Raw genomic sequence first — 25,601 nt, forward strand, 5'->3', positions numbered from 1 at the left:
ATCGTTTTGTATAATGTATAGATGCGGCCGGCCGCTCTTCTATGATCCCCTACACCTATTCATATTTCCCGCAGAGAGTTGTGATTGGCCAGATGGTTCCAGCCAATCACAACTCTCTGTGGGAAATATGAATAGGTGTATATGTACGTCAGTACAGGGGACCATAGAAGAGCGGCCGCCCGCATCTATACATTATACAGGAGGATCACAGTGAGAGTGATACCCGCTGTGATTTTTCCTTAACTGCAGGTACTACTGCTCCCAACATGGAACAGAGCGTGCTCCATGATGGAAGTAGTAGTACCTGTGGTTAAGGAAAGATCACAGCGGGTATCACTCCTGACATCCGCTGTGATCGTCCTATCTATAGCAGAGATGCGGAGCGGCTCTATACAGCGCTCGCATCTCTGCACTGTACTCCGGCCAGTGATGTGAATAGAACATCACTCATTCATATTTCCCTCAGAGCTGTGATTGGCTACAACCATCCAGCCAATCCCCACTCTGGGCAAAAAATATGAATGAGTGATGTTCTATTCACATCACTGGCCAAATTATAGTGCAGAGATGCGAGTTCTGTATAGAGCCGCTCCGCATCTCTGCTATATTATGGACGATCGCATCCGGCAATATGTCTATTAGTACATGTACTACTACTCCCATCATGGAATATAGTACTACCTAAAAAATGGAGGAAAAAAAGTGAAACACACACACTTTATTAAAAATGTATTTATGTATTTTCGTTATAAAAATATAAATTTCGTTAAATACATTTTTTTCCATCACTACTACAACAAATTTTGGGTACCAAAAAAAAAAAAAACACCAAAAAGGCCAAAAATGCTATTTCCACACAAATGCTATTTCCGCCAGAAAAAACGCCAGACACAGGAAATTGCACAGGCATTTTTTCAGGCATTTTTTTCAAACCAAAAAACAAGTAGAAACTTAGCCTAAAGCTGTTCACCCGCACTATAACTCAGTGTATTAGGTTTAGTGCGGGTGAACTACCTTTCAGTTTCTCTTAAATTGAAAAAAAACGGGACAAGACATTTAAGTGAGGAATCGGTGGAATTGCCTTCCCTTTTTGTATTTATTATATTTTAGTATTTCTTTAATTTAATAGAAATATTTATTTTTAATCAGACATAATTTGAAAACATGAATTGATAACATACGCCTGAATTGAAGAAAGTCAAAGGTTACATAATGCCCAGATACAGTAGTTTAGTGGTCTCCAAACCGTAGACCTCCAGCTGTTGCATAACTACAACTCCCAGCATGCCTGGACAGCCGTTGGCTGTCCGGGCATGCTGGGAGTTGTAGTTTTGCAACATCTGGTAGTCCGTGGATTGGAGACCACTGCAGTGGGGTATTGGCTTGAGCTGCTCTTAGGGTCCAGGGTCACCTATGTTGTGCAATAATCAGTTACTCTGGTGTCACGGGTTACTGTCAGTCGATGATCACACAGCTATTGTAACCATCATTCCTTAGCAACAGTGGTATCCATGGAAACAGTTTTTGCTAGTTCCATTTCATTTTAGAAATTGATATATCTAGTCATAAATGTAACCATATTGTACTTTATTAGCCAATAAAATCTCTCGTATTGGTCGTAACATTTGTTGGACACAAATCAACATGTATCATGGGTGTAAAGGGTCATAAAGTTCATATTGTATTTTTCATACAATAATTGTGCAATAATGTTGGACAATACCCGGTATAATGTTCCCAATAGTGATGAGCGGCATTGCCCATATTCGAATTTGCGATATATTGCGAATATATAGATGAATATTCGTCCTATATTCGCGAATTTAGCGTATTCGTTATATTTGCATATGTGAATATTCGCATATTCGCGTATTGGATGAAGAAAACAGTGAGGGGGTGGGCAACTTTACTATTGGTTGCTAGGGATGTTGTTGATAACCTCTGACAAGTGCATTTGCATCATTCTAATTGGCCCACAAGTGAAAAGAAGGAATATGCGAATATTCACATATGCGAATATGCGGCAAAAAAGCGAATATTCCCAATTTCGAATATATTCGCAATATTCGTGAATTCGAAATGCGAATATTCGCGCCCAACACTAATTCCCAATACATATATTGTTGCATATATAGCTCAAATAGAAAAAATATTTCTATAAAAACATAACAGAGTGATCATATGCAGAGATTTATTAAAACCTGTGTAAAGAGTGGTGCAGTTGCCCATAGCAACCAATCATCTTGCTTGTGAAAAATTGAAGAAACAATCTGATTGGTTGCTATGGGCAACTGCACCACTCTTCCTCTACATTGGTTTTGATAAATCTCCCCCATAGAATGTGCAGATAAGAGCCATTTGGTACATCTAGTCTGCCCAATATTCTTAATACTATCAATAGTCCAAATATACATCCATCTTCCTAAGTGTCTTGACACTTGTGGGATCTTGTAGAAATAGGAGAGTGAACCCTTTTAGATGGGCCAACGGGCTTCATATCTTGATGATTGGCGCTCACTTGCTGTGCCGTCGCAAGACTCAGTCAATCGCGCATCCAGGCCACACACACAATTGCTTGAATGATTGCATGGCCCCTGCAGAAAAAATGGGAATACGGTTTAATCCCTTAATGACTGTTACGCCTAGCGCTCCGGGTCCCCGCTCCTCCCCGGAGCGCTCACGGCGTCTCTTTCCCTGCAGCTCCCCGGTCAGTCCCGCTGACCGGGAGCGCTGCTCTGTCATGGCCGTTGGGGATGCGATTCGCACAGCGGGACGCGCCCGCTCGCGAATCGCATCCCAGGTCACTTACCCGTTCCCGTCCCCTGCTGTCATGTGCTGGCGCGCGCGGCTCCGCTCTCTAGGGCGCGCGCGCGCCAGCTCCCTGAGACTTAAAGGGCCAGTGCACCAATGATTGGTGCCTGGCCCAATTAGCTTAATTGGTTCCCACCTGTTCCCTGGCTATATCTAGTCTCCTCCCTTGCACTCCCTTGCCGGATCTTGTTGCCCTTGTGCCTTGTGAAAGCGTATTGTGTGTTTTATAGCCTGTGTACCAGTACCTTTGCTATCTCCCCTGACTACGAACCTTGCCGCCTGCCCCCGACCTTCTGCTACGTCCGACCTTGCTACTGCCTACTCCCTTGTACCTCGCCTTTCTTCAGTATCTTCAGCAGCCAGAGAGGTGAGCCGTTGCTAGTGGATACGACCTGGTCACTACCGCCGCAGCAAGACCATCCCGCTTTGCGGCGGGCTCTGGTGAAAACCTGTAGTGGCTTAGAACCGGTCCACTAGCGCGGTCCTCGCCAATCCCTCTCTGGCACAGAGGATCCACCTCCTGCCAGCCGGCATCGTGACAGTAGATCCGGCCATGGATCCCGCTGAGGTTCCCCTGCCAGTTGCCTCTGATATCACCACGGTGGTCGCCCAGCAAGCCCGACAGATCGCCCATCTAACCCACCAGATGTCAGAAATGTCCACCATTGTGCACCAACTTCAGTCGCAACTTCATCAGCAATCATCTCCTCCGCCAGCTCCTGCACCCCTTCCGCAGCGAGTGGCCACTCCTAGCCTCCGCCTGTCTTTGCCGGACAAATTTAATGGGGACTCTAAGTTTTGCCGTGGCTTCCTTTCGCAATGTTCTCTGCACTTGGAGATGATGTCGGACCTGATTCCTACTGAAAGGTCTAAGGTGGCTTTCGTAGTCAGCCTTCTGTCTGGAAAAGCCCTGTCATGGGCCACACCGCTCTGGGACCGCAATGACCCCGTCACTGCCTCTGTTCACTCCTTCTTCTCGGAAATTCGAAGTGTCTTTGAGGAACCTGCCCGAGCCTCTTCTGCTGAGACTGCCCTGCTGAACCTGGTCCAGGGTAATTCCTCCGTTGGCGAGTACGCCATACAATTCCGTACTCTTGCTTCTGAACTATCCTGGAATAATGAGGCTCTCTGCGCGACCTTTAAAAAAGGCCTATCCAGCAACATTAAAGATGTTCTGGCCGCACGAGAGACTCCTGCTAGCCTGCATGAACTCATTCATCTAGCCACTCGCATTGACATGCGTTTTTCTGAGAGGCATCAAGAGCTCCGCCAGGAAAAAGACTTAGATCTCTGGCCACCTCTCCCACAGTCTCCACTGCAATCTGCGCCTAGGCCTCCCGCCGAGGAGGCCATGCAAGTGGATCGGTCTCGCCTGACCCTGGAAGAGAGGAATCGCCGTAAGGAAGAGAATCTTTGTCTGTACTGTGCCAGTACTGAACATTTTCTGGTGGATTGCCCAATCCGTCCTCCACGTCTGGGAAACGCACGCTCGCACTCAGCTCTCGTGGGTGTGGCGTCTCTTGATGCCAAGTCGGCTTCTACACGTCTCACGGTACCTGTTCGGATTTCCACTTCAGCCAGCTCTCCCCTCTCAGCCGTGGCCTGCCTGGACTCTGGAGCTTCTGGGAATTTTATTCGGGACTCCTTTGTGAATAAATTCCGTATTCCGGTGACCCGTCTTGTCAAGCCACTCCACATTTCCGCGGTCAACGGAGCCAGGTTGGACTGTACCATACGTTTCCGCACGGAGCCCCTTCTTATGAGCATCGGATCTCACCACGAGAGGATTGAACTTTTGGTCCTCCCCAATTGCACCTCGGAAATTCTCCTAGGACTTCCCTGGCTTCAACTTCATTCCCCAACCCTGGATTGGTCCACTGGGGAGATCAAGAGTTGGGGGTCCTCTTGTTCCAAGAACTGTCTAAAACCGGTTCCCAGTAACCCTTGCCGTAACTCTGTGGTTCCTCCTGTATCTGGTCCCCCTAAGGTCATTAAGGACTCTGCCTGCCACAGGAAATGCCCCTCCCCCCCTCCCAGTTCCATCGGGCAAGCTTCTGTGTCCCCTCATGGCCCTCGTCCTGGTGTCACACTGCCCCGTGCCAGGTCCCGCCCTCTGCCCTCTCTCCCCATTCCTACTCCTGCGGTTCTGCCTGCCGTTGAGGAATCCCTCCATCCTTTCCCGGTGTCCTCATCCCAGGGGAGGCAGTTACCCGATAAAGAGAAGGGGAGACCTAAGGGGGGGGGTACTGTTACGCCTAGCGCTCCGGGTCCCCGCTCCTCCCCGGAGCGCTCACGGCGTCTCTTTCCCTGCAGCTCCCCGGTCAGTCCCGCTGACCGGGAGCGCTGCTCTGTCATGGCCGTTGGGGATGCGATTCGCACAGCGGGACGCGCCCGCTCGCGAATCGCATCCCAGGTCACTTACCCGTTCCCGTCCCCTGCTGTCATGTGCTGGCGCGCGCGGCTCCGCTCTCTAGGGCGCGCGCGCGCCAGCTCCCTGAGACTTAAAGGGCCAGTGCACCAATGATTGGTGCCTGGCTCAATTAGCTTAATTGGTTCCCACCTGTTCCCTGGCTATATCTAGTCTCCTCCCTTGCACTCCCTTGCCGGATCTTGTTGCCCTTGTGCCTTGTGAAAGCGTATTGTGTGTTTTATAGCCTGTGTACCAGTACCTTTGCTATCTCCCCTGACTACGAACCTTGCCGCCTGCCCCCGACCTTCTGCTACGTCCGACCTTGCTACTGCCTACTCCCTTGTACCTCGCCTTTCTTCAGTATCTTCAGCAGCCAGAGAGGTGAGCCGTTGCTAGTGGATACGACCTGGTCACTACCGCCGCAGCAAGACCATCCCGCTTTGCGGCGGGCTCTGGTGAAAACCTGTAGTGGCTTAGAACCGGTCCACTAGCGCGGTCCTCGCCAATCCCTCTCTGGCACAGAGGATCCACCTCCTGCCAGCCGGCATCGTGACAATGACCCATGATGTTAAGGGTATATGGAGGGGGCTTGGCATTTAAAGCGTACCTGTCATAGTGCAAAAAAAAAAAAAGGGGGGGATATGTTACTCTGTACCTAATCCTGTTCATGTACATATCATTTTTATTTGTCTAGGACCTATATATCCCTAACAAATAGCATTTATATGTTGCTCTCTTGCTTTGTGTTTTTGCCTTCTGGAGGGGGTGTGTCCGTCACTGTGGATGACTTATCTGGGAGCAGCCTGGCAGTCTGCAAATCACTGCTTTCTGTAACCCTTTCTTCTCTGGGCAGTCTGCAAATCACTGCACAATAGTTTTTAGGCATACATTTTCTATCTGTTCCTATTAAAGCTGGATGCTTATCAACGTAGCTGTCACTATATGTGTCTTCAGCTTTCACAGACTCCTGAATGTCTGATCAGCTTCTTTGTCATTCAGAAGTCAGAGAAAGTTTTGGCTGTTCAAGCATGCTGGGAGTTGTAGTTTTGCAACAGCTGGAGCTGCAGTGTTTATAATGCACTGTGTTAGATCAATCAGTGTTACCTTTAGCTATTGCAAAACAAAACTGTAAGACAAACATAAAAAAGTATAGCACATGATACAACATAATAAAATAGCTTACTTGTATACTTCTATGGGGAAAAATTGTGTACCACAGCATTTTTTTTTGTGGTACAGAAAAGTAGTGCATGCAGAACTTTTCTATACCCAAAAAAATATATACACACAAACTAAAGGAGACAAACACAGCTCCAAATTGACACATTTTTGGCAACTTTTAAACAATGAAAGTCTTGCGGTAAACCACAGAATACATTTAGGTACCATTTTGAATGTATCTCCCAGCATACTGCTGTGGTATAGATGGGAAGTGGCCCTAAGTAGTAAAACTTTTTATACAAAGAGGACAGGCAAGGTCTCGTACAGTACACTCATTGTAACAGAAAACTAAAATGGAGCCACGCTCACCTGGTGTCCAAGGGATCAGCTCATCTTGGTACACGTAAAGGGCATCACTCTCCTTGATTGGACTCTCAGCCATTCCTTTGCGCCGTGGATCTAGACTATTTCTGGCATTGTATGTTGAGTTTGGGTTACAACGGTCCAAGAAAGTCCATTGTGTGTTGAAAATATTGTAGCATCAGGCCATTGTAACTTAACCTCTTAAGGACGCAGGGCATATGGATACACCCTGCATTCCGAGTCCTTAAGGACGCAGGGCGTATCCATACGCCCGTGGGAATTCCGGTCCCCACCGCTAGCCGGTTGGGGACCGGAGCCGGATGCCTGCTGAAATCATTCAGCAGGCATCCCGGCATATCGTCCAGGGGGGTCATTATGCCCCCCCATGTCGGCGATGGTCGCAGATCGCTGGACAATTCAGTCCAGCGATCTGCGGCGATTCCGGGTCAATCGGCTCTCCAGTGACCCGGTGACCCGGAATTACTGCCTGATCGGGGCCGTCTCTGACGGCCCCGAACAGCCAGAGCCAGCAGGGGTGAGGTGGCACTGGTGCCACCTCACGATCGCCCTGATTCGTCGGCCGGTTTAACGGCTGACCAATCAGGGCGCCTGCTGCGGGTGTCACTCCCGCACCTGCTCCGCCCCTCTTCCGGAGGACGTGAGCGGGTGCGGGAAGAAGACCCCGGGTGCTGGGGACCCCGATCCCCGGCGTCCCTGTTGGGATCAGGGCCCCAGGAGCGACGGCGGCGGCGAGGGACTGTCCTGCGACGGAGCAGCAGCAGGAGGTGAGTGACAGCCTCCTGCTGTTGCTTAGCAACAGCTCCCAGCATGCAAAAGGGGCATGCTGGGATATGTAATTATGCAACAGCAGGAGGCAGACCACCACAACTCCCAGCATTCCCTTATGGGCATGCTGAGACTTATGGTTTTGCAACAGCTGGAGGCACATTTTTTCTATGGAAAAGTGTACCTTCAGCTGTTGTATAACTACAACTCCCAGCTTGCACAAACAGCTAAAGTGCATGCTGGGAGTTGTAGTGGTGCATCTGCTGGTTGCATAACTACAACTCCCAGCATGCCCATTGGTTGTCGGTGACTGCTGAGAGTTGTAGTTTTGCAACAGCTGAAGGCACACTGGTTTTTTACCTAACTCAGTGTTTCACGATCGGTGTGCCTCCAGCTGTTCCAAACTACAACTCCCAGCAGTCACCTTACACCATGCACCGTACATGCTGGGAGTTGTAGTTTTGCAACAGCTGGAGGCACACTGGTTTTGAAACACTGAGTAATGTCACAAACTCAGTGATACATAACCAGTGTGCCTACAGCTGTTGCAAAACTGAAACTCTCAGCATGTACAGTCTGTCAGTGCATGCTGGGAGTTGTAGTTTTGCAACAGCTGGATGCCCCCCCCCCCCCCCCATGTGAATGTACAGGGTACACTCACATGGGCGGAGGTTTACAGTAAGTATCGGGCTACAAGTTTGAGCTACAGCAAATTTTCTGCCGCAGCTCAAACTGCCAGCGAGAATCTACTGTGAACCCCCGCCCGTGCGACTGTACCCTAAAAACACTACACTACACTAACACAAAATAAAATAAAAAGTAAAAAACACTACATATACACATACCCCTACACAGCAACCCTCCCCTCCCCAATAAAAATGAAAAACGTCTGATACGCCATGGTTTCCAAAACGGAGCCTCCAGCTGTTGCAAAACAACTACTCCCAGTATTGCCAGATAGCCACTGACTGTCCAGGCATGCTGGGAGTTTTACAACAGCTGGAGGCACCCTGTTTGGGAATCACTGGCGTAGAATTCCCCTATGTCCACCCCTATGCAATCCCTAATTTAGGCCTCAAATGCGCATGGCGCTCTCACTTTGGAGCCCTGTCGTATTTCAAGGCAACAGTTTAGGGTCACATATGGGGTATCGCCGTACTCGGGAGAAATTGTGTTACAAATTTTGGGGGGTATTTTCTGGTTTTACCCTTTTTAAAAATTTTAAATTTTTGGGAAAAGAAGCATTTTAGGTAAAAAAAAAATAAATTTTTTTTTTTACATATGCAAGAGTCGTGAAACGCCTGTGGGGTATTAAGGTTTACTTAACCCCTTGTTACGTTCCCCGAGGGGTCTAGTTTCCAAAATGGTATGCCACGTGTTTTTTTTTTTTGCTGTTCTGGCACCATAGGGGCTTCCTAAATGCGGCATGCACCCAGAGCAAAATTTGCTTTCAAAAAGCCAAATGTGACTCCTTCTCTTCTGAGACCTGTAGTGCGCCAGCAGAGCACTTTTCACCCCCATATGGGGTGTTTTCTGAATCGGGAGAAATTGGGCTTCAAATTTTGGTGGGTGGTTTCTGCTTTAACCCTTTGTAAAAATGTAAATTTTTTGGGAAACCAAGCATTTTAGGTAAAATTTTTAATTTTTTTTTACATATGCAAAAGTCGTGAAACACCTGTAGGGTATTAAGGTTCACTTTACCCCTTGTTACGTTCCCTGAGGGGTCTAGTTTCCAAAATGGTATGCCATGTGTTTTTTTTTTTGCTGTTCTGGCACCATAGGGGCTTCCTAAAGGTGACATGCCCCCCAAAAACCATTTGTCGCTCCTTCCCTTCTGAGCCCTCTACTGCGCCCGCCGAACAATTAACATAGACATATGAGGTATGTGCTTACTCGAGAGAAATTGGGTTTCAAATACAAGTAAAAATTTTCTTTCTTTCTACAAGAACATACGAGTGTAAAAAATGAAGATTGTGAATTTTCTCCTTCACTTTGCTGCTATTCCTGTGAAACCCCTAAAGGGTTAAAACGCTTACTGAATGTCATTTTGAATACTTTGGGGGGTGCAGTTTTTATAATGGGGTAATTTGTGGGGTATTTCTAATATGAAGACCCTTCAAATCCACTTCAAAACTGAACTGGTCCCTGAAAAAAGCGAGTTTCAAAATTTTTTGAAAAATTGGAAAATTGCTGCTGAACTTTGAAGCCCTCTGGTGTCTTCCAAAAGTAAAAACACGTCAATTTTATGATGCAAACATAAAGTAGACATATTGTATATGTGAATAAAAAAAATATTTGGAATATCCATTTTCCTTACAAGCAGAGAGCTTCAAAGTTAGAAAAATGCAAAATTTTCAAATTTTTCATCAAATTTTGGGATTTTTCACCAGGAAAGGATGCAAGTTACCACAAAATTTTACCACTATGTTAAAGTAGAATATGTCACGAAAAAACAATCTCGGAATCAGAATGATAACTAAAAGCATTCCAGAGTTATTAATGTTTAAAGTGACAGTGGTCAGATGTGCAAAAAATGGCCGAGTCCTTAAGGTGAAAAAGGGCTCAGTCCTTAAGGGGTTAAGGGACTACCATACACTTCACTCTGTCTACGGCCCTGTTCTCCTTAAAAATGTAGCTTCACCCTCTCCCCTTTCTCTAGAACCCATGTGTTGGCTGGGCAGCTTAATTGTCCATAAGATGACACCCTATAGCGGAGCAGATGGAAATACACATCACATAATACACACCTCTTATGCAAAGAACACAGATACAGTGGAGAAGGCAGAGTGCTGTTTTACACCTCATGCACCTCCACCTCAATCTTATTTTCTTCTGGCTCCAAGATGCAAAACAAAATTGTCAAGCCCTGATGTAACACAATAATAATCTTGAATTCTGTCAATAAGGATACAGACATTGCATTGTAAGTCGTAGGCTGATACTTATCCATACAATGCCTCTGTAGATCAGGTCATTGGTGCTGGGACACAAGCCCCTTACATCACAGGGGACACAGTAGGAAAATAAACAAGCTATTGAATAATGTTTTAATTTATTTCTTTGATCCAGAACTCTTCTGATACATTAAAAAGGGTTTTCTTGGACTTACAGATTGACCATCAATATCTGATCTGTGGGTGTCTTACACCTGGCCTCCCTAATGTTCATCTGTTTGGCAGAACTGCAGTGTCTGCAGATACAGAGAACAGTCAGAAGCAGAAGGCTCCGTACTTTGTGCACTGGTCATGCTGGGTTACTGCAGCTTAGTTCCTATTCACTTCAATGGAAGCTGAGCTGACCAAGTACAGCCACAGGACAATGTACAGAGTATTTTACTTTTTGCTCTGTTTTCTGTATCTGTAGACACTGTGGCTCTGGCAAACAGCTGAGTGGTGGAAATGTTGGGTGTCTGAACACCACCTTTAGATATCAATGGCCTATCATAAAAATAAAACAAAATTAATAAGAAATATCCAGGTTTTTTTTTATATTCCTCTGTATGAATGGTACAATCGTCATGGACTGAGGCCATGTTGCCAGCTTATATCCTGTTATAAAAAAAAATACAGAATGCAAATAGCAATTACACCAATATGTGTCAGTAGCATGGGGACCACTCCCTTTGGTATCGTTGTGTAGCACGTCAATCGGTTTACATGTAACCGCCACATTAGTTTCCTGTTATTTCACAAATATAATTATTGTAATGAGTGTTTTTTCATGGAAGAAAATGCTGCCAAACCTAGTATATGTAATGTAACATTTTATACAACTGCTGAGTACCATGTTGTCCAGTGAACATTGTGATTCCAGATAGTTTATGCATACAACATCCTGTCAATTCTTTGGTTGTTACATTTTATGTTGTGGGATGCCATCTGTACGGAGTTCAGTCTATGCCCTGTGACCAATGGTTTGACCTTTTAACTGTGACATTTCACTAGGATTTTTCATCCATGGTGTCTCCCAACAGGTGATGTTCCTTGGAGAGTTGGAAGAGATTTTGGATGTCATTGAACCATCCCAGTTTGTTAAGATCCAGGAACCCCTTTTTAAGCAAATCGCCCGCTGTGTCTCCAGCCCACATTTCCAGGTATATATCAAAGTCTTCTTGGTTAGCAGAAGTTACATAGTTAGAGTTCAGGCATTTTATACTGACAAACTGCAGCTCATCCAGATGAAGGCTAGATTGAGGGCGACAAAGTGACAGAAACAAAAGTCACCATAGAAAAAGTCCTTACTCCCTCCTGGTGACTGTCAGGCAGATCCCTGGATCAATGTTCTGTATTAATACCAGTAAAAGTCTATATTGTGTTTCACAGGGAAGATATATAAAACCTTTGTTAAATCGATCAGCCATCATCAAATCCTTTAGCAGCAGCATGATCCATAACTTTAGCGGTTGGACACAAATAATTTCCTAATTTTTTTGAAATGATACTTTCTTTAACCATACAGTTGTTAGGAGTCACGGCAGGTGGTGGATTCTTTGGGCCTGTGTGGATGGAGACTTGAGCCGTGCCAGGGAGCGGAGTCTAAGGTGCCACTGGTTTTTGCCAGAGACCGCCGCAAAGCGGGATGGTTTTGCTGTGGCGGGTGGCACCCAGGTCTCTACACCTGGCTCGACTCATCCACACAGGTAGCTGGGGGATGACGTGGCACAGACAGAGAGACATGGCACAGACAGAGACTGGCAGGACGTGGCAGGCAGGACGTGGCTAACAGGGCAGAAGGACAGGGCAACAGGACTTGACTCAGGAACAGGACTTTACTCAGGAACAGGACTTGACTCAGGAACAAGACTTGACTCAGGCATAGGACAATCACAGACAAAGACAGACAACCAAATCCGGCCCAGGGAGCAGGGAGGAGCAGATACTTAAAGACCAGGGAATAGGTGCAGGTGCTAGAACTAATTGAGTACTGGCCCTATAAGAAAGTGAACTCCAGCGCGCGCGCCCTAGAAGGCAGAGGCACGAGCGCCAGAGCTGCAGGGACACATGGAACAGAGACACAGGACTGTAAGTGAAAACGGGCTGAGAGTCGCATGCGGGCACGTCCCGCCATGCGAATCTCAGCCCCGCCGGCAGCGGGGACAGAAAGCAGTCATGGCCAGCGAGTCCGGCCGGAACACAACTGTAACAACAGTCATGGCCGTAAATGTTGGCACCCCTGAAATTTTTCAAGAAAATTAAGTATTTCTCACAGAAAAAGATTGCAGTAACACATGTTTGACTATGCACACATTTATTCCCTTTGTGTGGATTGGAAATAAACCAAAAAAGGGACTAAAAAAAGCTAATTGGATATAATGTCACACCAAACTCCAAAAATGGGCTGGACAAAATTATTGACACCCTTTTAAATTGTGGGAAAAATAAAAAGATTGTTTCAAGCATGTGATTCTCCTTTAAACTCACCTGGGGCAAGTAACAGGTGTGGGTAATATAAAAATCACACCTGAAAGCAGATAAAAAGAAGAGAAGTTCACTTAGTCTTGGCATTGTGTGTCTGTGGCACACTAAGCATGGACAACAGAAAGAGGAGAAGAGAACTGTCTGAGGACTTGAGAACTAAAATTGTGGAAAAATATCAAAAATCTCAAAGTTACAAGTCCATCTCCAGAGATCTAGATTTGCCTTTGTCCACAGTGCATAACATTGTCAAGAAGTTTGCAACCCATGGCACTGTAGCTAATCTCCCCTGGCGTGGACAGAAGAGAAAAAATGATGAAAAGTGTCAACGCAGGATAGTCTGGATGGTGGATAAGCAGCCCCAAACAAGTTCCAAAGATATTCAAGCTGTCAAGCAGGCTCAGGGAGCATCAGTGTCAGCACGAACTACCTGTTGACATTTAAATGAAATGAAACGCTATGGCAGGAGACCCAGGAGGACCCCACTGCTGACACAGAGACATAAAAAAGCAAGACTACATTTTGCCAAAATGAAATTGAGTTCATTTGAGCTAAAATCCTTCTGGAAAAACGTCTTGTGGACAGAGGAGACCAAGATAGAGCTTTTTGGTAAAGCACATCATTTTACTGTTTACCGAAAACAGTGAAATATGGTGGAGGTTCAATGATGTTTTGGGGTTGTTTTGCTGCCTCTAAAACTGGGTGCCTTGAATGTGTGCAAGGCATCATGAAATCTGAGGATTACCAACGTCAGAAAGCTGGGTTTGTGTCCGCGATCTTGGGTCTTCCAGCAGGATAATGACCCCAAACATACGTCAAAAAGCACCCAGAAATGGATAGCAACAAAGCCTTGAAGAAATCTGAAGTGGCAGCAATGAGTCCAGATCTAAATCCAGTGAACACCTGTGGAGAGATCTTAAAATAGCTGTTGGGAAAAGGCGCCCTTCCAATAAGAGAGACCTGTAGCAGTTTGCAAAGGAAGAGTGGTCCAACATTTCGGCTGAGAGGTGTAAGAAGCTTATTGATGGTTATTGGAAGCGACTGATTTTAGTTATTTTTTCCAAAAGGTGTGCAACCAAATATTAAGTTAAGGGTGCCAATAATTTTGTCCAGCCCATTTTTGGAGTTTGGTGTGACATTATGTCCAATTTGTTTGTTATCCCTCCCTTTTTTGGTTTAGTTCCAATGCACACAAAGGGAATAAACATGTGCATAGCAAAATGTGTTACTGCAATCCTTTTCTTTGAGAAATACTTCTTTTTCTGGAAAAATTTCAGGGGTGCCAACATTTACGGCCATGACTGTAAATAGTTGAGCCATGAAAAGAATACTTTATTGCATTGGTTTACATAGGGACTATAAGGGGAATTCATCAATACTTGTCTACTTTTTTCACTATTTTAGTCATGAAAAGTCGCCTTGTTTTTTAACTCCCTGCACCAGATTCATGAAAAGTCGCAGGCCCCTTGATGAATTTGGTGCTCGGGAGCAATACTGAAAAATTACTTCACAGTTCTCCTTCATTTCCCACCTGTCTGGGTTGAACCCAGAACCTTATGGGACTAGCTAGTCAAAAACACAGTTCACCTATACTCTGTGTCACTACTTCTTATTTCAATAGAGCTGTTTTAGAACTCATCCTTAAAGTTCAACAGTATGAGAAGTGCTAAGATTTTAAACGGAGGTTCCATGTTGAACTTTAAGGTTAAGTTCTGACATAGCTTTGAGGAGCTAAAAGCAGTGGCACAGTGAGTAGATCAGCTATCTTTTAAGGAGGCTGATCCCATAAGTTTCCACAGGTAACTACAGAATAACTTTTTCTTTAAAGTAGTTAAATTAGGGGTCGAGCGACATGTGGGGGGCGGCCGGCGGCATTGCGCTTGGGTCCCTGGCCAGCCTGATGCGCTAATACAATATTTTTCACACATAGCAAAGCGGCGGCCATATATATATATATATATATATATATATATATATATATATATATGGCCGTCACTGTGCTGTGTGTGGAAATTATTGTATTAGCGCATCAGGCCGGCCGGGGACCCCAGGGCAATGCCGCCCGCTTCCCCAGCCAGCTCGATGCGCTAGTACAATACTTTTTACACAGAGCGCAGCTGGGGCATTAATACATAGAAGTGCTGTGGGGGGTACGCACTGCATATAACACTATGAGCGTATGTACTGTACACAACTCTTTATGTATCATTAATGTATATAAGCGCTGCGGGGGCATATATATATATATATATATATATATATATATATATATGTATATATATATGTGCTGCAGGGCATAAATACATGGAAACGCTGCGGGGGGCATAAATATATGTATATGGGGTTGGGGGATGGTGCTTAGAGTACTTTTCAGTGCTGAAGTAAATTGGTATGGGATATTGTGTAAATGACGGGAGCTGCAACTTTTGTGCGACTTTGAGAGAAAAGTCGCACACCATGAATCGATCACCACTGCATAAAACTAGCCTAAAGCACTGCACATGGTAGTTCACTTTCAGATATGATCTATAGAAAAAGTTGCAGGCGAAGTGACTGAAACTTTTGATGAAACTTTAAATAGCTTGATGAATTCCCCTCTATGTACTATTAGTGTAAATGAATGTAGTTCTGAAAACTTACCTATTCATTTGGTTGCCATTCTCTGAATTTTCCTTTAGCTTTTGATATCTTTCCTTAGTCCAAACTTGACTGAATAACGAAGATGTGGTCACATCATGGGTATTCAATTCAGTTTTGAGCACAAGTTTATAATAACGACAGACAGATAGATAAATAGTGTTGTATTTGACAACACTGAAGAAATGACACTCTGCTACAATGTAAATTAGTGAGTGCACAGCCTATAACACTATTTATTATTTTGTCCCCTTAAAATATCTCAACACACTTACTAAGTGGAAATGTCAAAATTGGGCCAAATCAGCCATTTTCCTTCCTTGTAGCCATGTGACTTGTTTTAAGGTCTTAGGTGGGAATGGGGAGCAGGTTACTTAAATTTGGTGTTATCGCTCTCAAACACTCTAATACTGTCAATGGAAATTCAACATGGCACCTCATGGCAAAGAAGTCTCTGAGGATCTAAAAAAAAGAATTGCTGCTTTACATAAAGATTGTCTAGGCTATAAGAACATTACCAAGACCCTGAAACTGAGCTGCAGTACTGTGGGCAAGACCATACTTCTGTTTCACAGGACAGCTTTTACTTAGAACAGGCCTCACCATGGTCAACCAAATGAGTTTAGTGCACATGCTCAGCATCATATCCAGAGTTTGTCTTTGGAAAGTAGACAAATGAGTGCTGCCAGCAGTGCTGCAGAGATTAAAGGGGTAGTGAGGTCAGCCTGTCAGTGCTCAGACCATATGTCGCACACTGAAACAAATTAGTACCTACGATGGCCCAACCTACGATAATTTCAACATGCGATGGGCTCTCAGAGGCCATCGCATGTTGAAGGCAGCATCAACATATGATGCTTTTGTATGTCGGGGCCATCGCATAAACGGCTATCCGGCAGCGCTGACTGCTTCAGCTGCCGCCGGATAGCCGTTTACGGTGCCCCGTGTGCTCCGGTGATGGTCTCCTACCTGTCCTCGGGGCTCCGGAGCTCTTCTTCGGGATCCCCTCCATCGCCGGCGCTCTCCATCGTCGTCATCACGTCACTGCGCACGCCGTCCCGACATCCAATAGGAGCGGCGTGCATAGTGATGTGATGACGGCGACGTGAGAGCGACGTTCCCGGCCAGCAGAGACGTTCCGGAGCGGCACGGACAACATGGGGACGCGGCAACAGCGATGGAGCGCAACATCCAGGGCAGCAGTGGCGAGCGGTGACGGTCCAGAGCGGCAGGGACAGGTGAGTACAACTTCCTATACTTTACATTGCACGGATCCCTCAACATACGATGGTTTCAACAAACGATGGTTCATTTGGAACGGATTACCATCGTATTTTGAGGGACCACTGATCATGGCTGTCATTCCAGAAGGAAGCTTCTTTTAAAGATGATGCACGAGAAAGCCCACAAACAGTTTTCTGCAGACAAGCAGACTAAGTAAATGGATTACTGGAATACTGGAACTATGCCCTGTGGTCCAATAAAGACCAAGACAAACTTATTTGTTAAAATTGTGTGAAGCGTGTGTGGCAGCAACCAGGTGAGGAGTAGAAAGACAAGTGCGTCTTGCCCACAGACAATCATGGTGGTAGGAGTTTCATGGTCTGTATAACATTAATATACAGGCTGTGCACTCATGACATTATTTTGTTGCAGAGTGTCATTTCTTCAGTGTTGTCACATGAAAATATATAATAAAATATTTACACAAATGTGAGGGGTGGACTTATTTATGTGATAGATAGATAGACCATCTATAGTTCACTATCTGTGTCTTTTTAGGGTACGTTCACATGTACGCAGATTTGATGCACAGGATTTTCTGCTGTAGATTTTTCTTTCCCTCTTCCCAACTTAAACATCATCATGGTTTTTTTTTCATCTCTAAACATTATCTCTCAGGTCGCTGAGCGGGCACTTTATTTCTGGAACAATGAGTATATCCTCAGTCTTATAGAGGAAAACTGTCACACCATCCTGCCTCTGATATTTGGCACTCTCTACCAAGTCTCCAAAGAACATTGGAACCAGTAAGTGTTGGAACACAAGCTAAGAGAAATCTAAGTGTTTCTTTTAGACCTACATTGTATTCATGCAGTACATGGGTTATTACAGGACTTGTGCTTCTGTAGGAAATATTAACTTTGTTCATGGATCATGTATTTAGAGCTAAGAAGTCTTTGGGAAAGGCTTTGCTGATATCACCCATTTTATATCAACCATATTACATTTGTGTTCCATAAGGCCCCAACACAGTCCATACAGGTTTGTACAGGTATTCTGTCATGGCAGATCACCATAATACTGTAAGTGAAGTGGCATGGGGCAGTTTTTCTTTCTGTTATATTGGTCAGAGATTAAGAAAAAAAAAACCTGTGTATGCTTGCATATTAATTTGGAGACAGGAGTACAGTATAGACGCTTAGACCATAGGAGCCCTATTACAGCTCCAGACATGGATAGAGCCATAATACTGCAATATTCATAAGGTCTTATGTTGATAAATATAGATATTCTTATATCATGTATGTAAAGGTAAATGCTATGCAGCTTATGTGAGCTAAAGTACTTTTATTTATAGTCATCATTTTACAGAATTTGCCTTGGAGCAAGAAGTAATGTGAATTACATTGCATGTTAAGTATCTATATTCCTTGCTTTTCTATCCTTGGTCTTACTCTTTTTCTGTGTGTATTTCCAGGACAATTGTCTCTTTGATCTACAATGTTCTTAAGACTTTCATGGAGATGAATGGAAAACTCTTTGATGAATTGACAGCATCATATAAGCTGGACAGACAACAGTAAGTCCCTTTTCTAGAATTCATATGAACATATAAAGAGGAGGAACAGACAGCGAAGGGCCCAGTGGCACAAAGATTTTGTAAGCCTCTTACTCCCCATCAACTAATGCACGACTATCCACATTAGACCATTGTAGACCAATTTTGTCAGAACTGGCCTACCATCTAAAGTGGCCTATATGTGACATCTCAACAAATGGATAATGTTGAGAAGAGAAGGATGGGGCAGTTGGATTATAACATGCCTGATCTTTTTGTTTCCAGGGGACATAAGCTGCCAGAGGTCCCTGGCAGTGCCTTACTTCCCTCTTCTAATTGAAAATACTTCTCTCTCGGACAAACCAACATGCACATGTATGGGGAGGTCAGGAGAGATAGGTGTTGACTAGCCAGTATAAGTTTACATATAGTTGAGGTGCCTTGTTGATCTCAGCATTGTTGCCCTCACTAGTATGCTAACATCTTTAGTTCATTGCAATCCCTAAGTAAGGCTTCTTTCACACTGCCGCTGCACCCCGTCAAGAACGGCTGTCAAACTCTCTTTTTTTTTTTTTTTAGAGTTTTATGGCTGTCAATTTGACGGGGCACAACGGGCAACTGCAGGTCCCAATGGACCCCATTATAATCAATGTGTTTCAGCGAGAGAAAAAGACGGCGCAAGCTGTAATTTTTCTCCCGCTATTTTCCTGCTATTTTCCCCGCCAGCCCCGACGGCCGTCATGCTACCATGTGATAACAGTAGTGTGAAAGAGGCCTAAGTTAGTGCAGTCCCGCAATTATTAACTAATATGAATTACTACAATCAGCTTTTACAGTTGACAGCCCCACTTATTAACAGGGTCCCTGTGTAGCTGCACTGGCATGCACATATGAAGTGCCTTCACCTGGACAGATACTTCTAGAGCACTGGCAGTAGGGCAGTCGTTTTCATGGTAAATTACATAGAGTTCTGCCACTTTCCTTGATTTACATCTCTAATATTTCCCACAGGTTTTCTTGGTTTTAATTATCCTGTAAGACTTATCTACACACTCTGATACACCTCCTATAATTTGTATGTGTATAATGATATTTAAGTCCCTACAAACATGTCCACTTTATTCCACAGGGAGTTGAAGCGAGATAAAGAACGTCAGGAGCTTTGGAAAAAACTGGATGAACTTCGTCTTAAAAAATTGAATGGCCTAGAAGAAGCGCAGATGAACCAGCTTAATTTACAGCACAGCCGAGGGAGTAAAAGTTAGGAGACCCCAATATCACATTCCACTAAGACCACTGCAGCCAATCCGCACCCCTCCTCCCTATATGATACCCTCTCTTTGTTTCAAAAATGTGTCACTTCTTCCCTAAGAATGGGAAAAGCAACAGCTCCCGCTGTTACCACTGAACCATCGACGGCACATGGTTTAGAATATTACACATCTTTTTTCCATGATGTGGCTGGTGCATTTCCTTTTCCTAGGGGGGGCAAAGCATTTTGAAGGCTTGTGTAAAAATCACTAACCCCTTTTAGCAAGATCAAAGACTATTGGGAATAGCCATTGTCCATCTCTTGTTACGTCTTATCAAATCGTGAAGTCACATGAAGAAGGTTCTCTGTACTGGTCTCCACCATGTGAAAGGCTTCTTAGAGAAGAACAATGAAACAATTTGTCATTCTCTGTCAAGCGGAAGCAGGGGCTTCTGGGAAGTTCCCTGGAACTATCACTCTTTGTCAAAGTAAAGGCTTCCAGGCAAGCCTGTCACAGATCAATTTCAGTCACATTCTGACCATGACAGCTGAGGCTTCTGGGAAAGCCTTCTTAATACTCAATCATTGTCACTTTCTGTTTGTAAAAACAGAGGCTTCTGGAAAGGCCTGTGTTTCCTGTATGTTACTTTCTGTATAAAAGCAGAGACTTCTGGGAAAGTCTCTTCAACAATCAACTTTATTCCGTCAATAAGAGACAAGGCTTCTGGGAAGCCACTTCTGAACCACTATTATGACCATGGCCTACTCTGCTCCCCACCAAAACACATTGCTACTGTGGAAGGGAAGCATTAGAGAATAAAGAATGTCAAACTAACATAAGTCTCTAGACTTAACACCATGCTGGGTTCATGGGTGCAAAGTATTCAAGTAGCCTGTCCTGTCCCACCACCATCCGGTAGATGGCTTGCATCCTAGGAATGCACATGATCAGTTATCAATGCTGTTGAGTTAGAAGATGAGTAGCAAGAAATGAAAGGAGAAATAATAAATTCCAAAAAGGCATGAAAGACAATGAGTTGACAATTAAAGTTTAATAACTTGTGATGGAAAGTTTTACATATCAATTGGCATCAGCTAAGATCCTTTCTTCAATTCCTAAGACTTTCTGAAGGATTTCAAGCTGCTAAATAAAGTGATTGTAAGAAGGTGCATTGTAATGATCCCGCCACATTGTTCATGAAATATTACAGAGGGAAACCAATTTTTAACAAAAGCAAATGATTCATATTTATCTAGCGCTCCCTATGCAGATAATTATTGTGTCGTCAATCAATCTTTTCCCCAGTTGTAGAGGAATAACAAGATGAACAAGTATTTCATATGGAAGTTCTTATCTATAACAAACAAAATCTTGATGGATAAAAAAGCAGCTTCATCTTCAGCAGCAAATGGCTCGATGGTAGTTACCCATCTTCAATCTCCTAGTGTCTGCTTTGCACTGTCATCTGTTAGAACAAGGCTTCTGGGTTTCACAGCAGACAAATGAACAGTGCTGTGGTCAGCTGGACTGGCTGAACTCACCATGAGGACCTTATGCTTGTTAAAAAGCCAAGGCAATGAACATAAAGATAAAGGCATTATCTAGTCAGCCTTTGGACTCCATCAGTTTTGGTGAAGATCTGATTTCCAAACAAGCCAGATACCCAGTAGCTACATTGTTCAATATCACTGCAATAAGATGTCCACTTGCTGTATGACATGTCCAGAGTTGACCTTTCATGACAGTAATCTAGCAGTTTTTTCTGTGTACTTAGCAAAAAAACAAACATGTCTTTAATGTCCCTACAGATGTCCCTACTTTTCAATCTCTGGTTTAGTTGAAGAGTCGGTATCCCCCTAGTTTACAGGATGGCCACAGGAACATATGATTGTATCATATATGTCTCTTTATAATACTTTTCTTCTCATTGATCTATCTCTGTAACAGTTCACGGTTTCTGACATCACTAAATTCTTGCATCTTTTAGCAGAAACTATGACTTGCAGACATGACTTGGCCACTAGGTTAAGACAGACTCTTTTTTTTTTAGAATTTTAGGAAAAAAGATTGACCTCTACTGTGAGCATGAGTTAGACCGTGATATTCCTTCAAATGAGGATCAATGTGACCCTCTAAATAATCCCTTCAAACAAAGTCCTAGATCTCGGATATTCTTCGTCCAAATGTTGCAAGTAAAGAAATATCCATTAGCCACCTTAAAATAGGTGCTGAATATTTCTGCCATTGTGTTTAAGGGTGTGAGGGGGGGAGGCCTTGTTCCTCTTATTAACGGTCTAAAATAGCCTATTCGCAAAGAGTATATATAAATATGAATATATTGCGTGCAATGTTTTCATTTTTTTTATTTTATTTTTTTAAATAATTTATTGTATTATTTATTTGGTATTTAATATGGTCAGCGTTTGATCTGTTTAGTTCACGGAGGGAAGGGGGAGGAGTGGGGGTGACTATGATATTTAACCTGTTCACTGCTGAATTAAATGCTGGGTCTCAGAAATATGTCCTGTTTTTATGTCTACACTTGCGATATCGTATATTCATTCGCACACATAGTCATTAGCTTTAAGACAAATAAAAGAAGAAAAAAAAAGAATGTCAGAGAAATTGAGTTGAATATTCGTACAATTCCACTGTCCATGACTGTATAACAGGATGCTTAGTACCTAGATAGTTAGGTCCGTTACGTATTAGGGATTCTTTTCAAAGAAAAACAAAACAAAACATAATACTGAAAGATGTATTATTTTTTAGAAACAATATGTTTTGCATGACTCTTCTTGCTAAGTAAAATAAGGGTAACAATCCTGTCTGAGTGATGCTTTGTTTAAGAAACCTTGTCCTGTTTTATTATCTGGAATATTAATACATATGTTGTATACACACAATGGTGACCAACAAAGGGACAACCACTGGTTAACAAAACTACATTTCACAGTGAAAGTCATTGGGGAACACCCAGATGGAAGGTTCTTCTCCACCAAGTTGTGCTGACTATGTGTTAGGGTCAATACACGTGAAACAGTAGGCTTGTGGTAAAGCTCGCAAATGGGAAAAATGTTATGCCGACACTGGCCTGATTTCAATTAACCAATTGTAATATAAAGGGGTTATCCACCATAAGGTGATTTTAGTACGTACCTGGCAGGCAGTAATGGACATGCTTAGGAAGGATCTGCACTTGTCTTGGGGCTAAATTGCTGTGTTGTGAGATTACCATAACACTGTGGCTAGCTTTTTGTGAACTGGTATTTCCTGTTTGACTTTTCTTTTTTTTTTACTACAAATCCCACAATTCCATTTTCCTCCCTCCCACACATCAGCCATTGAAACATAAATGAGCTGCATCCATCAAAAGACCTGTGGTTTACAATCAGGGTGCCTCCAGCTGTTGCATTCGTTGCAGATTGATCTCTCTCCCACCAAGCAATCTCTCCATCCATTGAAGCAGACAGGCTCCCTGTCATCAGCTGACTAGTGAGTCAGGTCTCGGCCGCATTGCAAGCTGGGAAAAATCTGATACAACAGTCATTTTATATGCTGTTAAAAATTTAAATTAGAGGAAAAATCACAGAAGAATTGTGAGAAAACCGTCACACACAGGTACAGACACTATATTATGAACTACACCAACTTTACAGCCCCTGTAGCACAGTCGAATAAAAAAATCCCTGGAATACCCCTTTAACCCCTTAAGGAAGCAGCTCATTTTCACGTTAAGGACGCAGCCCTTGTTTGCAAATCTGACCACTGTCAATTTAAGCATTAATAACTCTGGGAGGCTTTTACTTTTTATTCTGACACCGAGATAGTTTTTTCGTGAAATATTCTACTTTATGTTAGTGGTACTTGCATCAATTTGCATTTTTTTTTTACTTTGAAGCTCTCTGCTTATAAGGAAAATGGATATCCCAAATAAATTATATATTGATTCACATATACAATATGTCTACTTTATGTTTGCACCATAAAGTTGACATGTTTTTACTTTTGGAAGACATCAGAGGGCTTCAAAGTATAGCAGTAATTTTCCAATTTTTCACAAAAAAATTTTTCTAAATCGAAATTTTTCATGGACCAGTTCAGGTTTGAAGTGGTTTTGAGGGGCTTTCATTAGAAATACCCCATAAATTACACCATTATAAAAACTGCACCCCTCAAAGTATTCAAAATGACATTCAGTAAGTATGTTAACCCTTTAGGTGTTTCACAGGAATAGCAGCAAAATTAAGGAGAACATTCAAAGTCTTCATTTTTTACACTCATGTATTCTTGTAGACTCAGTTTTTGAATTTTTACAAGGGATAAAAGGAGAGAAATCAGTAGTAACCCAATTTCCAATCCCAAGAGAGTAATTAGTAACCCAATTTCTCTCGAGTAAGGAAATATCTCATATGTGGATGTCAAGTGCTCTGTGTGTGCACTAGAGGGTTCAGAAAGGAAGGAGCGACAATGGGATTTTGGAGAGTGAGTTTTTCTGAAATGGTTTTTGGGGGGCATGTCACATTTAGGATGCCCCTATGGTGTTTCCTGAGTATGGAAATGCCCCATATGTGGCCGTAAAATGCTCTGCGGACGCACAACAAGGCTCAGGAGTGAGAGCGCACTATGTACATTTGAGGCCTAAATTGGTGATTTGCACAGGGGTGGCTGATTTTACAGTGGTTCTGACATAAATGCAAAAAAATGAATACCACCGTGTGACGCCATTATGGAAACTACACCCCTCACGGAATGTCACAAAGGGTATAATGAGCCTTAACACCCCACAGGTGTTTGACAAAAAATTTTTTTTTAACTAAAATGCTGGTGTTACCCTACATTTTTCATTTTCACAAGGGAAAATAGTTAAAAAAAAGCCCACCAAAATTTGTAAGAACATACCCCATATGTAGATGTAAAGTGTTCTGCGGGTGCACTACAATGCTCAGAAGAGAGGGAGCGCCATTGTGCTTTTGGAGAGAAAATTTGTCCGGAATTGAAGGCCACGTGTGTTTACAAAGCCCCCATAGTGCCAGAACAGAGGACCCCCCCACATGTGACCCCATTTTGGAAACTACATCCCTCACGTAACGTAATAAGGGGTACAGTGAGCATTTACACCCCACAGATGTCTGACAGATTTTTTGAACAGTGGTCTGTGAAAATGAAAAATTTAATTTTTCATTTGCACAGCCCACTGTTCCAAAGATCTGTCAAACACCAGTGGGGTGTAAATGCTTACTGCACCCCTTATTAAATTATGTGAGGGGTATAGTTTCCAAAATAGGGTAACATGTGGGGGGTCCACAGTTCTGTCACCACAGGGGGCTTTGTAAATGCACATGGCGCTCCCTCTCTTCTGAGGATTGTAGTGTGCTAGCAGAGCACTTGACATTCACACATGGGGTATTTCCATACTCAGAAGAGATGGGGTTACAAATTTTCTCCTATTACCCCTGGGGAAAAACCAGCATTTTAGTGAAAAAAATTAATTTTTAAACAGGGATCAATTTATGCGGGCGGGCGGGCGGGGACCTAAAAATGTAGCCGACAATAATAAAAATGTAGTATGTGTGTTTTTCACTTCATTTTCTTTTATTTTTATTTTTTAGGTAGTACTACTACTTCAAGCAGAGTGTGCTCCATGTTGGGAGTAGTAGTACTTGCAGGTAAGAACAGATCACAGCTGGTATCACTACTGACACCTGCTATGATCGTGCTGTCTATAGCAGAGATGCGGAGCGACTGTATACAGCGTTCACATCTCTGCTCTGTACTCCAGCCGGCCACTCATTGATATTTCCCTCAGAGCTGTGATTTCTGGGCGGAAAATATGAATGAGTGATGTTCTAATTACATCACTGGCCGGAGTATAGAGCAGAGATGTGAGCGCTGTAAAGTGCCGCATCTCTGCTATATTATGGATGTTCGCATCGAGTGTCAGACTGACACCCGGGGCAATATGTCTTTTATAACAGGTACTA

The 25,601-nt window shown here is 43.6% G+C and overlaps 1 protein-coding gene across 1 annotated transcript in view; it reads left to right on the plus strand.

Annotated features, from left to right (window-relative positions):
• The window catches only part of PPP2R5B (protein phosphatase 2 regulatory subunit B'beta), a 163,388-nt gene extending 140,943 nt beyond the window's left edge, over positions 1-22,445 (plus strand). The window contains exons 11-14 of the mRNA XM_056527052.1: positions 11,505-11,624; positions 17,485-17,612; positions 18,284-18,385; positions 19,494-22,445. Of these exons, the coding sequence (XP_056383027.1) occupies positions 11,505-11,624; positions 17,485-17,612; positions 18,284-18,385; positions 19,494-19,629 (486 nt within the window). The 3' untranslated portion in view covers positions 19,630-22,445. The remainder of the gene's footprint in view (positions 1-11,504; positions 11,625-17,484; positions 17,613-18,283; positions 18,386-19,493) is intronic.
• The last annotated feature ends 3,156 nt before the right edge of the window (positions 22,446-25,601 follow it).

This window comes from Hyla sarda, chromosome 6, assembly GCF_029499605.1.
Source record: "Hyla sarda isolate aHylSar1 chromosome 6, aHylSar1.hap1, whole genome shotgun sequence".
Taxonomy (NCBI): Eukaryota; Metazoa; Chordata; class Amphibia; order Anura; family Hylidae; genus Hyla; species Hyla sarda.